The sequence below is a fragment of the Drosophila serrata genome, unplaced genomic scaffold (genome assembly GCF_035046125.1).
Source record: "Drosophila serrata isolate PLE 108 unplaced genomic scaffold, ASM3504612v1 contig_228, whole genome shotgun sequence".
NCBI lineage: Eukaryota > Metazoa > Arthropoda > Insecta > Diptera > Drosophilidae > Drosophila > Drosophila serrata.
In genome coordinates, this window is record NW_028257126.1 from 498,337 (window position 1) to 512,554 (window position 14,218).

A 14,218-nucleotide genomic window follows, 5' to 3' on the forward strand; every position below is an offset into this window, starting at 1 on the left:
GAATTTGTTTACCCAATTAAAAAACACAATAAAAATTATTTTTATTATATACTGTGAGGGTTTTATTATCGAATTTAAGCTCCAATAGTGGGCACACTTTTTTCCCTGTACAGTATTATTGAGTTTGAGTGAAAAGGGTAATGTAGTATTTATAAAAAATTATTGGTGCTCTGAATGAGTTAAAAATAGTCTACGAAAATGTAATCGATTTCATTTGTCGGTTTCGGGCACTATATTAGATTTGTTTATATTTTACATTTCCTTGTGAATTCATTGTACGAACGTTGTGAAAAATACTGAACTCATTTGTATAGTTGTGTAATTGGAAATACAACCTGTTTCGTTGATGTTACAGTACTCATAAAATGACAAATTCAGCAGTCACTCAAGAAGACTATAGCCATTTACTGTTCCCACTATAAGTGTGGGCAATAGAAACATTTTTAATTAAAAACGTTCAATTGTTTTCCTATAATTTGGGTTTTTTCTTAATATTTAGGTATAATATAATAAGTGCAATGGATTTCCGACATGAATTAAGAGCTCCTTAACCGGAAAACGCAAAGGTCGAGAAGCTACGGCATATCTTCGTACTTTTGTAAAATTTTGTTTATACAACATTTTTTATCACCCCTGATACCATTTTAAGCTATTTCCAAAACTTCACCATGATTGCTTGATTATTTTCCAATAAAACATTACGAAAATAACATTTTGAAAGTAAACATATGTATCCCACTTAAGCGATTTTAAAGGATTTATTATGATTTCCTTTACTGAAGTTACTTTTTACCAAAACTACAAATTTTGCACACAATGCCTTAATAAAAGTGTATTCTTAAGTCATTTCTTGTCGCCTATTAGGTTTCCTTTCCAAGCAAACAACAAAGGCAGTGTGTTTTGCTACAAAGTCACATTTATTTTGGTGGCAACAATGTTCTTTCAGTGTGAGTCGAGAATTTAATATTCAGGCGCAGCAGATGCTGTGGTTTGGATATTGAAATTCGGAAAAACGAACTTCAGAGTATTTGCCTTCGTCTGTTCTTTGTACCTGTGTATCTGCTCCTTGGTTATGCATCCGATTGTTTCTCTGCGGTTGCTAGTGGTTTTCGATGGAACCTGGATATTGCTCTGCCCACAGCTGAGATGGGGAGGCACCTGTAAAAACTTGAATTCCTGGGTAACTAGGGACAAGTAGGTCGCTACTGGGGAGAAGTACACCCAATAAAAACCACTAAAGAAGAGTACAACGTGAGTATGTATTTTTATTTGAAATATGCATTTAATTTTTACTTAACGTAGGAAAGAAAACCGGTGCCGCTTTCCGACCCCGTAACCCGCCCGCCCTCGCACACAGACACAAACTCAAGCAATCGACACCGGAAAACGCACAGACACATATAAGTAGAGACGGGAAACCCAGAGAGGGGGGAGAGAGCTTTGTTTCCAGGACACTTTAAGGGAGCTCAAATGCTAGGCATTCTCAATGGGACAGCCCAAAAAGCAGAAACTCAAGTTCGGACATCCACAACCGCTTCACATCCACACCTGCATCCACATCCACACCCACAGCCACACCTCAGATCGCATTCCATTCACCTGACCGCACTCACACCTATTGGCCATTTCCAATTTACGGCCAGAACTGCATCGCCATCAGCATTAGGAGCAGCGTCGCCGCCACCTGGCATCCCAGCCAGCGCCTGTCCAGTTCCAGTCTCAACCCGGAGGCATGGGCGCAGATGTTTTGGAGCACGGCGCAGTTCCGGAAGTGCTTCTCGTCCGACAGCATTTTGGCCGTCTCGCGGGCAAACTCCGCCGAGTTTTTGTAGCACTTGTATCGGGCGCTGTTGTAGATGCAGTTCTCGTACGCGTACCGGGCGCTGTAAAAATACAGTTTTTGATTGCGATTGGTATCGATTGTAAACGAAACAAAAAAACAAAACAAGAAATTCACAACACCCATGCTAGGGACAAGGTAATAAATTGTATTTCCCTGACTAGAATATTTCACATCAATTCTTGAATAGAAGAAAACCTTTAAACGGAAGCTGACTTTTTATACTCTACTAATTTTGCACTGTGGCTTAGGCATTCCTATTACAGATATACAAAATTTAATATAAATTAAAATTTTCAAATTTTACAAAATAACTGAGACCATAGTTCTTATAGAAATGGACAAATGGATAGGGAGCCGGACATTGCTCGGTGGAATCGGCTGTTGTTTAGAGAAATAAAGAGGGATTCATTTTCGACAATATACAGCCTAAATTCTCTAAAGCTCAACAACCGAGTCGATCTAGCCATGTACGTCTTGATGTCCGTTTATTTGCAGGTCAATAGATTTCTGTGCAATGTAGTCTCTCAGTTTTTGAATGATAGAATGATCTATTTCAACGATAGATAGTCTAAGTCTTAAGTTGATACGGCCCAGATCGGAACACTTTGGCATATATATAATATAACATAAAGTTGGCATACAAACAATCGGGAAATTATATTAAGCTTGTCGAAAGTTTGTCGATTTTTGAATATTTTTGTCCTCGACGAGATAATTTATATTTTTGAAAATCGGGCGACTATATTATATTATAAATTTATAGAAACCCTGTTTGACATGTTCTAATCTACTCTTTATTATTATCTCGAATTTCGGTTTTATTTTTTTGTTTTAAACATTAGACAACTGACAGAACGTCTGTTTTTAAACAAGAACTAAGCATTTATTAATAATACCTAAACAATAGTTATTGTATACGATTTTACAAAGACTTACATTAGTCTTTAAACCTAAATAAAATGCAATAACTGTATTAATTAATATTAAACTCTATAAAAATCTGCTAAAGTTTGATGCTTTTTAGATAATAGTTTAAAGTCGCCCCTGTCATTTTATTTAAGTATTTTTTTCGCTTAACCAAAATGGATAGTATTTCCGTGGCTTAAAACTTCAATGGTTTATAAATTTCGGCTACCTTCCTTTAGTGTTTTTTCTTAATGACAAAGTTTTGTTTTCTGCATTGCAATGCATTGCTAACTTTAACGTAGAATGCGAAGGATTTCTATATAGTAGTTTCGCTGTAAGTTATCCCTCTGTGCATGAGAAAGAATGGAAAATATTTCGCTTAACGAACCGACCGAATTCTGAGAAATTTTAAAAGACGGAGGATATGGGGAAACCTTCCCCCAGGGAGACAAGTGTTTCGTTTAACGTACCAGCAAAATTCTAGGAACTTTTCGCTGGCGTTCCTCGTCTCGTCGTGCACCTCGTCGCTAAGGATGCTCTCGAACTCGGACGTGCAGGTGACCCAGTCCAACTGGATGTAGGCGAAGCAGTCCTTGTGCCGCAAGTAGTCTGCAAAATTTCCACAGAAAAACAGGTCGAGGATCCTTCACACGCACACATTTGTATGTATAAATAAAGTAACTGCTGTTGTGGCTTTTGCAGACTAAGTCCTGTCAAGTTGGGGTCCTTTGTTTAAGGCTTTGCCGAGGGCTTTGCTCCGGGCTTTCTGTGCATGTGTGTGGTGTACTGGTGTGTGGTGGAGAAAGCCTGAGCTTGGACACCTCGGCGCCTGAGGGTATGCTAATGTTTTGGCAAGTGTCAACGGGGCGAATTGATTCCTTCCGCTGCCCCCCGAGAGTATGGTGCTGAATAATTTTGGTAAGCTTACCGCGCTGGAAGTCAGTGTCGGCACAGAACTTGTAGAAGAACCTCCTCGCTCCCTCCACATTGTTCTTGAACGTGTCCAGCTTCCGATCGTCCAGGCAGCGCTTCGAGTAGGCATCGAAGCACTTCATGCCGCGGTTGAAGATGCTGCAAGACATAATTCGATTTGAAGGAGGCACAATTGAGTAAGGTCTAATTGAATGCTGCCACTCAAGTTGCTACTCTGCTGACACGTCCATTACATACACATATATATTTGGAAATTGCTTTTCAATTCAACCATTTGCTTTAATGCTTTTCCATTTGTCGATAGGGGGATTTAACTAAAGCATTATCCCTGCAAATATTAAATCCTTTTACCCATATCTGAATTGTTTTGTAAAACCTCTTATTGATTGTGGAACGAATTCGAATAGAAATTACTTTAATTGTTGCGAGCTTCCTTTTACTACCGTAAATGGTATGGCATTTCATTAATAAATATTTCTTTCACAGAAATGTTTTGTTTTGTGTGTAAAGTCTGCTGCAACATGTAATTAATTTTGCCTAAGAGTTCAACAGTCAAAGCAATAATTTCTTAGTTGCAAAAATATGTCCTTCGAGGAATTTTCGGAATTCAATGCCAAGTCAAACGAAAATTGACGTATTATACTAATTAAATTTGGTCATGACAAACGAAGTTTAGCTAAATACCAGAATGGTTGTACATTAGGATATTATGTCCAAGTAATTTAATAAAGAGAATTTTATAAATTTGACAATTTATGAGCACTAAGGAAAATTGTAATCCAAAGCGACCTTTATTTAATATTTCTAAAGAACATTGATAATTAAATATTTTCACTGCCAGCTTTATATCATTTATATTTCCTTTTCATTAATGGCTATTGTTTCTGATTATTGTAAGCACACCGATTAACAGTTGCCTTTTCAATACTCAAAGATAATTTATTATTTAGTACTTTTCTTTTAATTCTTGTAAATTCATTCTTTATAAATGCAAGTTACACTTTCACGATTTAAATGATAATGATAAAAAGTCATTTTAGAGCGATTAATCTTTACACTTGATTGAATTGAGTTAATAACTATCGCGGTTATCTTTAACAAAATAAATTTTTTGTTTTTATCTCATTGTTACTAAAACATGAAATTGTAAGACAATTTTAAGAAACTAAGTACGATTTTTTAAATCAGCTCATTACAAACCAATTTCATCCACGGATTTCGAATGAAATATATTGAACTCCAATTAGCGAATAAAGAACACTCCAATGCCAAAAGTCTGCAACTTATTTTTGGCACTCAAAAGCCGGAATAATTAATCATCTCAGACAGGGTACCCAGCCATTGTGGACCCCACTCAAGCCGGGATATTGTCCCCTGTCGAGCCAAACACGTCCCTGAATAACTTTTAGTCCCAGGAGCTGCAGGGAAATATGAATAAATCGCTTTCCCTGCGATTCGCCTCCTTAAGCGCCTTGAGTCGGCCAATCAATAATGGATGTGCCTGCCCCCTTTATTGGACACTTAATGGGTTCCATTTTTAGAGCCCGGCGTACTTGCACTTGGTGGTGATCTCCTTCTTGCTGATGACGATTTTGCTGTTCTGCAGGAACTCCATTAGGTGCGGCGGCAGATCCTTAAAGCACTCATCCACCATGCCCTGAGTGCTGCCGCACTCCTCGCCCGGTAGCGCCACTTGTGTTATATTCCCGTTCTCGGCCAGGACCACAACCGTCACACCGAGCAAAGCGACACAATAACCGAGTAAAACACTGCACAGTGAGCTTCTCAGCCACATCCTAGCAGGAGGACACTTGTTGCCAGGACCCGGAAATGACGTATGAGGATTATAATGGACCATTTACTGGTCCTCTGAGTTAAACCAACCGCACGACCGCTGACACTGCACTGAAGCGACCAACCGCAGGCAGCGTCTATTAAAAGGACCTCTGCCGAAGGGTCCTCCTGTTAGGGCGCTGTTAAGGCTCTGTTAGGTGGGCGCATGCGCCTGCGCGTTGCTAGCACGTGCTTCGTCCATTGTTTATAATACAAAGCAGCCCACCTTCTGCCAGTCAGTTGGACAGACAGACTGCCGTGGGATATGGGAGTCCATCGTAAATTAACGTCTTGTTGAGAGCCTTACCTGGGAGGCCAACTTGACGCACATGAGTCCACTCACCAAGCAGCCAAGCACTGATTTCCTGCTAATTAACTCACCTGATTTTCCGAGAGTGCATCTCCTTTCTGTTATGATACCAATTTTATAGAATTTACAGGGTTTATTGTAAGTTTCTTCTCTTGGGGCCTGGCCTTGCTTAACATTTACATTGTCCATTTCTATTTAATTCAAGTTCTTGTCTTGGTTAGGTTTATTATGTTTATTAGACGAGAGCGAGTTCAGGGATAACCAGGAATCTAAACCGTTGAAGTGAAGGATATTTACTGAAAAGTTGGGCACTTTCATAATCATTCTCCCAGCTTTAGAACAAGTCAAGGTACTATTACTATGTTTGTGCTAAAACTCCAGTAGTAAGCTCAAGATTTAAGAGTTATAATAGTATAGTTCTTTGGCTTTGTTACTCGGAACGTTTTTAGTTCCTTAGTAAGCTAAGATAACACATACTCACTATTTAAACTCCTGTATTTAAGGTTAATAATAAATGGAAAATCATTACGGTTTCCATTTAACAACTGAATCATTTCTACTCTCATCAGAATACCATTTAAGTTGATATATTCAAAATATGATTACAAACGTACTCGATGCCACCTGCTGATGAATCAATCAATGTCATCGAATATCAAGTTAATAAACCGTCAAACCCGCGAAACTCACGGTTTCTGCCATGTGAATAAATGAAGAAAGATAATGCAATTATGTCGAAACTCAATTCAACATTGTGATTTCTGTCTATGGGTTCCAGCTTTAAAAAGAAAGAAATAACATATTCTCTCACCTTTGAAATGTAATTTTCACCAAAAAAGAAATATATTATTCGGATTTTTTTATAAACATTTATTTATTCAAAAAGTTATACATAATCGTACATACATACACAAAATGTAATTAATTACACGTGCGTATTTGATAGATATTTTTAGGTTTTGAACATATGGATTATCTCACAATAAAACGATGATTTCCTTCTCAAACGTATGCAGTTAAAATAATGATGCTGGCGATGAATGAACATTGTTTCAGATGTGTTTTGTTAGGACACCACACAACGTTTGGTTTGATTAATGCAATGAGCATACAACTAAATGATTTAAAACGTTCCTTTCTGTTTTGTTTTTGTTTTTAGTTACACAATCATTGAGAGAATTACATTTGCATTTTGTTAAAATCAATGCTGAACTCATCGTTAGCAAGGTTTTCGAATTGCTACGATTGCACGATTGCCGTTATTATCAATAAGAACTATATTATATTAATAGATAGCATGATTTTAGTTTCGTTTCTGAGTATAAAGTCTCACAATGTGCAGAATAATTTCAAAATGTTCTGATATTATTTAATTCATTATTATTATTCATCAATGGTTTTAAAGATTATTTTGATTGGTGCCAAATTGTTGAAACTTGTTTAAGGCACATATTGATAACAACTCGATTTCCCAACAAAAATTCATAAAAATTCTTTAATTTAAAATAAAGTGTGCGGCAACAAGTTTATTTTGGACGAACGCCCGCTTTGTACCATAAATTAAATGCAATTCCTTTTCGCGTTTTAGTATTTGTTCGTTTCTAATCTGCCTGCATTCATTTTTGTTTACATTTAAAAAATATATGTATTTATTCAGTTAAGAGTTTTCAACAATGCCCGATCGCATGCTCAGTGGCTTAGCTTGGTGTTTATTTTAAATTAAAGAATTCTCTTTTGTTGCTCTCTCTTTTTGCTTCTCTAGAACAATTTGAAGATTTAAAAAATAAGTTTTTGTTTTTATTTCTGCATATAATACATTAGCGTTAAATTAATAATAATTTAAGTTTAGCGTTTAATTGTACATAATGAATGCTTGATATTATCATCATAATAATCATACCTACGCATGACCGTGTTTCATTAACTAAATATGGCTGTTAAACGTGTTTAATGTGACATTATGCAAATTGTTTTCCCACTCCGCATTTTACACAATCGGATCGGAGTGGGGCAGATGGAGATAATTTTTTAACATAATCAAAGAATACTTCATTAACAAGGGCTTGCGTCAGTTTAACAAAAAAAATAGAATATGCTTTACGCTTACTTAAAAAAAGACGGCACAAGATCGTTGCCCGACATAATAATGAGTTGACCCGGCTAGGACCTCTATCGCCTAGTCCCTTAAGAGTTCGCAATGATCAGGGGAGAAACAACTAACGTTCATCTAGCAAAAGATTCATAATTTCAGTTAAAAGAGCAGTTAAAAAAAAATAAAAACATTTTTTGTTGCTTTTATAGAGTTTCTTGGATGAGATTCCGTTAACATAATAACATTCTTTAGTTCGATAAAGGGGGTTTTGGGATTATTATATACAGACTTGTATATGCATATTATGTTTATGTTTATATATATAAATATATATATATAAGTGTGTGCGTTTGCTTTAAGTATGTTTTTGTTCGTTGAACTTTTCACTAAAAACTAACTTGTATTTTCCATTAGATTATGTTAATTAAACTAAGTTCTATGTTTGATTCTCTTATCAATTGTTTTGCTTTTCGCTTACGTTGCTTAGTTTTGTTTTCGCTTTGTTTGCTGGCAAAACTCAACAGTTTAATGGCCACAAGATTCAATACATACTGATGTTGCTGCTGTTGCTGTTGCTGCTGTTGCTGTTGCTGCTGTTGCTGCTGCTGCTGCTGCTGTCCATTAAGTGCTGCATCTGCTCCTCGGTGTTGTTGATGTGGCGAATGGCTCAGAGTTCAGGTGTCAGGTGTCAGGAGCGAGTTTAGTAGCTGTTGTGTCAGTGACATGTCGCTCAGTGTTCAGTTATCCGGCTTTTGGTTACGGTTTCTGGTTAGCTTCAGATGGATGCACATACAGACACAGACACAAACTCTGCTTTTAGCCTGGCTAGCTAGGATGCAGCTGCTGCTCGGCGTCCGTGCTCGTCTATGGCAGGCGTGGATGGATTCATGGCGGATGGAGGAGCGGGTTGGTTGGAGAGTTTAATGGTGTCATTGGTGGTAGTGTGCTTTTAGAGTGTTTTCTTTTTGGTTTTATCGGACAGGGTTATTGATCGAATTTTGGATCATATTTTTTGATTTTTTATCGAATGTAAGTGTGTGTCGAATAGTTGTGTTTGCGTTGTTTCGTTTTATTTTTGATTTGATTTGGATTTTAGTTAGCATGTAAAGAGAGAGATTCATAGAAGTGGAAATAGAGTTTTGATTAATACTTCGTGGTTAGCAGTTAGTCTTCATGTCCTAAGTTCTATGTTATGCGAGTTAAGAGCGCAAAAAGTTACTAGATAATGGCTGCAAAGAACGCATTTTAATTAGTAAACTCACATGATCAGTGGGGGCACAAAGACATGCTTTTGATTAAAACTTAGTAACTTTTTGCTGGCGACTGCCAAGCGCATCCATTAATCAAGGAATGCGGTCAACAGCGTGGAGTTTATATATAAATAGTAAAGACAAACACATACATTATTATCATTAGAGGCTTTCATCGACAGGAAATTAATTTAAATTATATAATTATATAGAAAAGTTGTAGATAGTGCGAATATATATATATAATTTTTTGTGTCGTTATTTGATGCAACATTTGATGGTTATTAAAGTTGGTTCTCTGATTTTAATTTACACAAGAACATGAGAGTTTTCCTTTTTCAGATTAATTCATTTTTTTACTAGTTTTCTTTTGTTTGTTTTTGGTTAACTTGGCCTTTGGTTAGTTATAATTAGCAATAGTATTACATCACATTTTTTTTTGTTTTGTTTTTGGTCTATCAATAATTTTGTTTCAACCCGTTTAATGGTTTTAATATGCTATTTATAAGATTTATCACATTATATAATTAGGGGGAAATTAAATTAAACAAAGAGATTACATCAAATTGCAGGTGCATAAGCTCTCAAGGCAGAGTGTGGGCTCAAAATACACTGATTTCTTTTTTACAAATGTCCAAAGATAGTAATTAAATTTAAACAAAAGCGTTATTTACATGTTCTTTCTTTGTATCAATCAACAAAAGGTTAATTATTATATTTTTTCTGCGTTCATTTAACGCTGTTTTAGTGGTTTAATTAATTCAATTTCCGTTTAAGTGAATTTAGTTGACATTGTCACTAATGAGTTCATTAATTAAACATTGAAAACTTTGAATCTAACATTATTATTGTTAACAGTCTTTTCAGATACTTGAAGAATAAAAAGATAGAGGTTTTCCTACATATTTCATGTTTGAAGCAGATGCAATTTCATGGATTGGATAGGAGTTATACAAGTTATGAGTCATTAACTAGACTAGTCTCTAGGAGTTTAATTAATCATAGACAGGAATATATATATATATATATGTATATATTACTGAAATACCGCAACCCATAAGCTTAAGTATATTAAGTGTGGTCAGTACACATAGACACATGTATCAGATATGCAGATATATATGCTTCATGGCATTTATGGTGGTTTCTTGCTGGTAGTAGTAATAGGTTGATCTTGCTCGTCGGTGGGATTAATGTTCAATCGAGGAGGAGGAGGAAGTGGTAAGCATAGAGTTATGCCCGAAGGACGTGTGTGTGTGTATGTGTAGGTGTGGGTGGTGGGTGGGCGAGGATATTATGGTTCAGATGGTGTCTAACGTTAAGTTGTCTTAGTTACTAGAGTTGCAAACAAAGTGAAGTGTTTTATTATTCATTATTATTATTATTTCTGATCAATGAGTTATGTGTGACGATTGAATTCGAGAAATATTGGATTTATTTCATTTCGGTTTTAGTTCGGAAAGCGTTAGATTCTGGTTGAAATTCTTGTAGAACCATATTGAAGGTTAATATTCTGGAAGAAGTCGAGTTCATAGAACAATAAAGAATCACAAGTCTCGGTACGGATTTTGTTTTGTTTTTTGTTTTTTGCTTTTTGTTGTGTTGATTTTTTTTTTCGTTTTTTGTTTTTTTCTTCAACAAAAATCATTGATCTTTATTTCTTTGTGGTACACTTTCGGTTCAATTGCAACATTTACACTCGAACGCATAATACAAAATAATTATATAATCTTAATGGACTAAACAGGGGACTTATTCCTAGGATACACATGTAAAATTCATATCTTTTCTTTAAATATGATATATGGCTTATCCGAGAGTAATAATACAAATAAAAAACTACTAAAATGTTTCAAGTTTCATGATTTTTTTGTTTTGTTCGCTTTTTGTTTTTCAAATTTTTTTTCTTCTTTTTTTATCGAGTTTATGTAAAACATCAAAGGCACAAGTCAACGTGTAAACAAAGGAAAAATAATATAAAAAATTTGTGTATAAATATATATAGAGATTGGTATAAAAAGAAAATAATCAACTTTTCATGTGAAAGATTTTGCATGTGTCTGTACTTTTCATTTATCAAAATTCTGTTTGCTTGTTGTTTCAGAACTCGCAGTCTCGCGGAAACCAACTGCAACTGGGCCAAAACCCATTTGCATTTCGTTCCGGATAGAGATAACACATAAGGTAAATAATAATAGTTTGATAAAAATAAATAAAAGAGTAGAAACACGACTAACCTGTGGAGGCGGTGCGGCGCTTGACAATTCTTTTCGAACTCTGATCAGGGCAGAGCGGCCTGGCCTGGCCAACAAATCCGGTCAGATTTCATCGATGATACAGTGCATTTCGTTTGTTATTTAATTTAATTTTAAGAGCAGCAGACTTTAAATAAATTAGGGGACTGAGTTGACATAATTGAACTAAATTTTAAATCTCGGGGGGCAGATGACCCGCCAAAACGTTTGCTTTAACGACAATTATTGATAGAAAGTTCTCTTTCAAGTTGATGATGATTATTATTCTTTAAAAAATAAAAGGGGGGAAGGGCTGGCTCTCTGATCTGATAGGTTTCTCCTGCTGATGTTTTACTGTATCTCAATGAAACCCGCCGGCTTGGCTGGCACTCCGACCGTTGCTCGCTGATAGGGATGTTCTCTGTTAGCCGCCAAACGACGCTGCTGCTTAATGGCGCCTACTAAAATATACGATACGATACATGTAGATATGGTTTGTATATAGGCATATATCGGTTATATATAGATATATATGTTTAAATAATGTGAACATTATGTTCGCTACAAGATACGTCTTAGGGGCTAGTAGATATTTCATACATCGTCCTTAGAGATACAATATGCTTGCTCAAACTGAAGCTTGCCTGCTGCTGGAACTTTTGCCTACAAGCCAACACAATTGCCAACTGACGGGGGAAAATCATCTTCACCTGTTCGTACTTCACCTTCACTTTGTAACATTTAAATTCTCTGCTTCTTTGGAATGAGTCGTTTATGTTTATGTGCGTGTTGTGGGTCACTATGCATTCGATATATGTTATATAGTAATTGGTTCTGGTTCAGAGGTGGCCACAAAATAAGTGATTTTCAAGCCGCTTAGCCTGGACCTAGCAGGATTACGTTCTAGACAAGATTGATTATGATTGTGTTTACCATTGTTCCTCAAGCAATTTGATCTCCCAGCTTGCTGACTAGTCGTGCATTCAATGTCTGTTCCTGGACGGCTGCCGGAGAGCCTCAACCACATAACTTAGATGTATTTGAAATAACTAATTAAGCACCAACTCGATTCAAGGCTCCTTTCCGTTCCCAAGATTTACCCTATTCTGAAGAACGGTCCCCATTCTCTGCAAAATATGTGGTTTGTTTTTTGTTTTTGACGAGAAATGGCACTGGATGGAAAAATTGAAACGGATTTCCTATCTCTCTAAATATGTGTGTATGTGTAAGGTACATTTGTGCATAAATACTGTCCCCCCCTGTTGCAAACACTCACTAAAATAACTACATAGATACAAACAAACAAACAAATAAAAAAAATATATATAATACAAATCTAAATTGCACTTAACACTCGACCCTCATACCGGAAAAACTTACAAGAAGATTAAGGGAAAGTATTGAATCGGTTAACTCAGCAACTGAAAGTTGAAAGTTTAGCCCTCTTTAATTTGAATACTCATGGGTTCCAAAAACGAAAATCAACAACTTGCTTTGGTTGCCGCTGCCCTCGTTGTTGTTCTCAACTAGAATATACTCATTTAAAAACGTGTATGGGGGGGGGGGAATTACAGAAACTTTAAGTTTTAAGAATTAAAGTTAAGATTAAAAAAGCAACTACTAATTAAGGGCCTAAAAATCACTTATTTTTGCCAAATATTGCATATTGGACACCTATGTATATTGCCACCTATCAACTACAGATGATGAATATTGCAATTAAATTCATTGGCGAGCAATAAATATTATTTTCTGTTCGAGTATTTTTCATTTTCTGTTCTTATTTGTTGCTTTGTGCCGTTTTACTCTTATGGTTTTGTCTCTAAGTTAATATAAAATTGTGTATATATATATACAGTCTATACATTCATTTGCGTGTGTGTGTATATATCTTTTTTGTTTCAGTGTGACTGTAAGTTTAAGCTAAACAATTGTTTAAATGGATTTTCCTTTTCTCTATATTTAGTTTCTGCATTTGTTGTTGGTTTTGTCAGGGGGAAAATAATAGAGAGTGAGAGAGAGAGAAGTTCAAAAGACGGAGCCGGCATGCATATATCGACCAACTGTAAATATTTATGTTTATAACAAATAAATAATATAAATAGAGAATTCGTTTCAAGAGGCGGATAAAATCAATGAATTGGTATTTTTAAGTCTGTTAGCTCTGGTTGTTAAATTAAATTAGAATAATTGTGAATTATTATTGTTGTTGCTGGAAAGCGCACAAGCCAAGGCAACAGTAAGGGTTAAGAAGCGTGCGTTTCGGCTGACAGATTTCTTAAAGCATACTTTATGGCACTGAACGTAAATAATAAGTGTGTGTTAGCTTCATGTAAAATACATGGAGCAATGGGCGTGCTGCAGTCCATCAAATTACTCGAATTCAATCACTGCATCATCGTCCAGTCTCCAGCTCTTGTAGCCTGCTACAACTTAGCTACTAACAACAGAAAAATAAATGCAAGCTCTATCTCATCAGTATAAAATGCAGATTCTATATAAAAACAATTAACAAAAACAAATAATAAAAACAAAGGGCATTAAATAGGAGTACATAAAGAGAAGAAAATATATAATACTATATGCTGGCTGCTAGACTGTATTTAGCAAACTCAATCGATTGCACTTGGTTAATGTGTTAAGAGGAAAGACAAATGCCTGGCCATCATGGCGTATGCGCAATGTGTCAGATATGTGTGTTTCTGTGTGTTAAATGGTGTGTGCTCGTCTGGCGATATGCTGTATTATATTGCTCGCAATCTAACTCGCAGCTAAACCACTGACTTTTGTATATCTAATTGACTGATTGACTGACTG

The 14,218-nt window shown here is 35.9% G+C and overlaps 2 protein-coding genes across 14 annotated transcripts in view; both read right to left on the reverse strand.

Moving 5' to 3' along the window:
- Nucleotides 1-1,245: 1,245 nt before the first annotated feature.
- On the reverse strand, nt 1,246-5,630 carry LOC110187971 (uncharacterized). Its single transcript, XM_020957491.2, has 4 exons — nt 5,236-5,630; nt 3,678-3,820; nt 3,220-3,358; nt 1,246-1,883 (listed from the first exon to the last, which is right to left on the reverse strand). The coding sequence occupies exons 1-4, from the start codon at nt 5,538-5,540 to the stop codon at nt 1,634-1,636; spliced, it is 837 nt and encodes a 278-aa protein (XP_020813150.2). The 5' UTR covers nt 5,541-5,630; the 3' UTR covers nt 1,246-1,633.
- Nucleotides 5,631-6,680: 1,050 nt separating this feature from the next.
- Nucleotides 6,681-14,218, reverse strand: part of how (protein held out wings) — a 42,723-nt gene continuing 35,185 nt past the window's right edge. For 3 of the 13 annotated variants that reach the window (XM_086829904.1, XM_020957062.2, XM_086829902.1), the window contains exon 8: nt 10,734-11,862. In XM_086829904.1, coding sequence (XP_086686030.1) covers nt 11,753-11,862 — 110 coding nt within the window. In that variant the 3' untranslated portion in view covers nt 10,734-11,752. Of the gene's footprint in view, nt 8,879-10,733; nt 13,465-14,218 lie in introns of those variants that run through there. The other 10 variants (XM_020957068.2, XM_020957067.2, XM_086829908.1 and 7 more) reach the window with 5 other exon arrangements.

Coding starts and splice junctions, on each gene's coding strand:
- LOC110187971 (XM_020957491.2), bottom strand. CDS start 5,540: ATGGTCCATTATAATCCTCATACGTCATTTCCGGGTCCTGGCAACAAG. Junction 3,821..5,235: donor GAGATCACCACCAAGTGCAA/GTACGCCGGGCT, acceptor TATGTCTTGCAG/CATCTTCAACCGCGGCATGA. Junction 3,359..3,677: donor CGACACTGACTTCCAGCGCG/GTAAGCTTACCA, acceptor GAAATTTTGCAG/ACTACTTGCGGCACAAGGAC.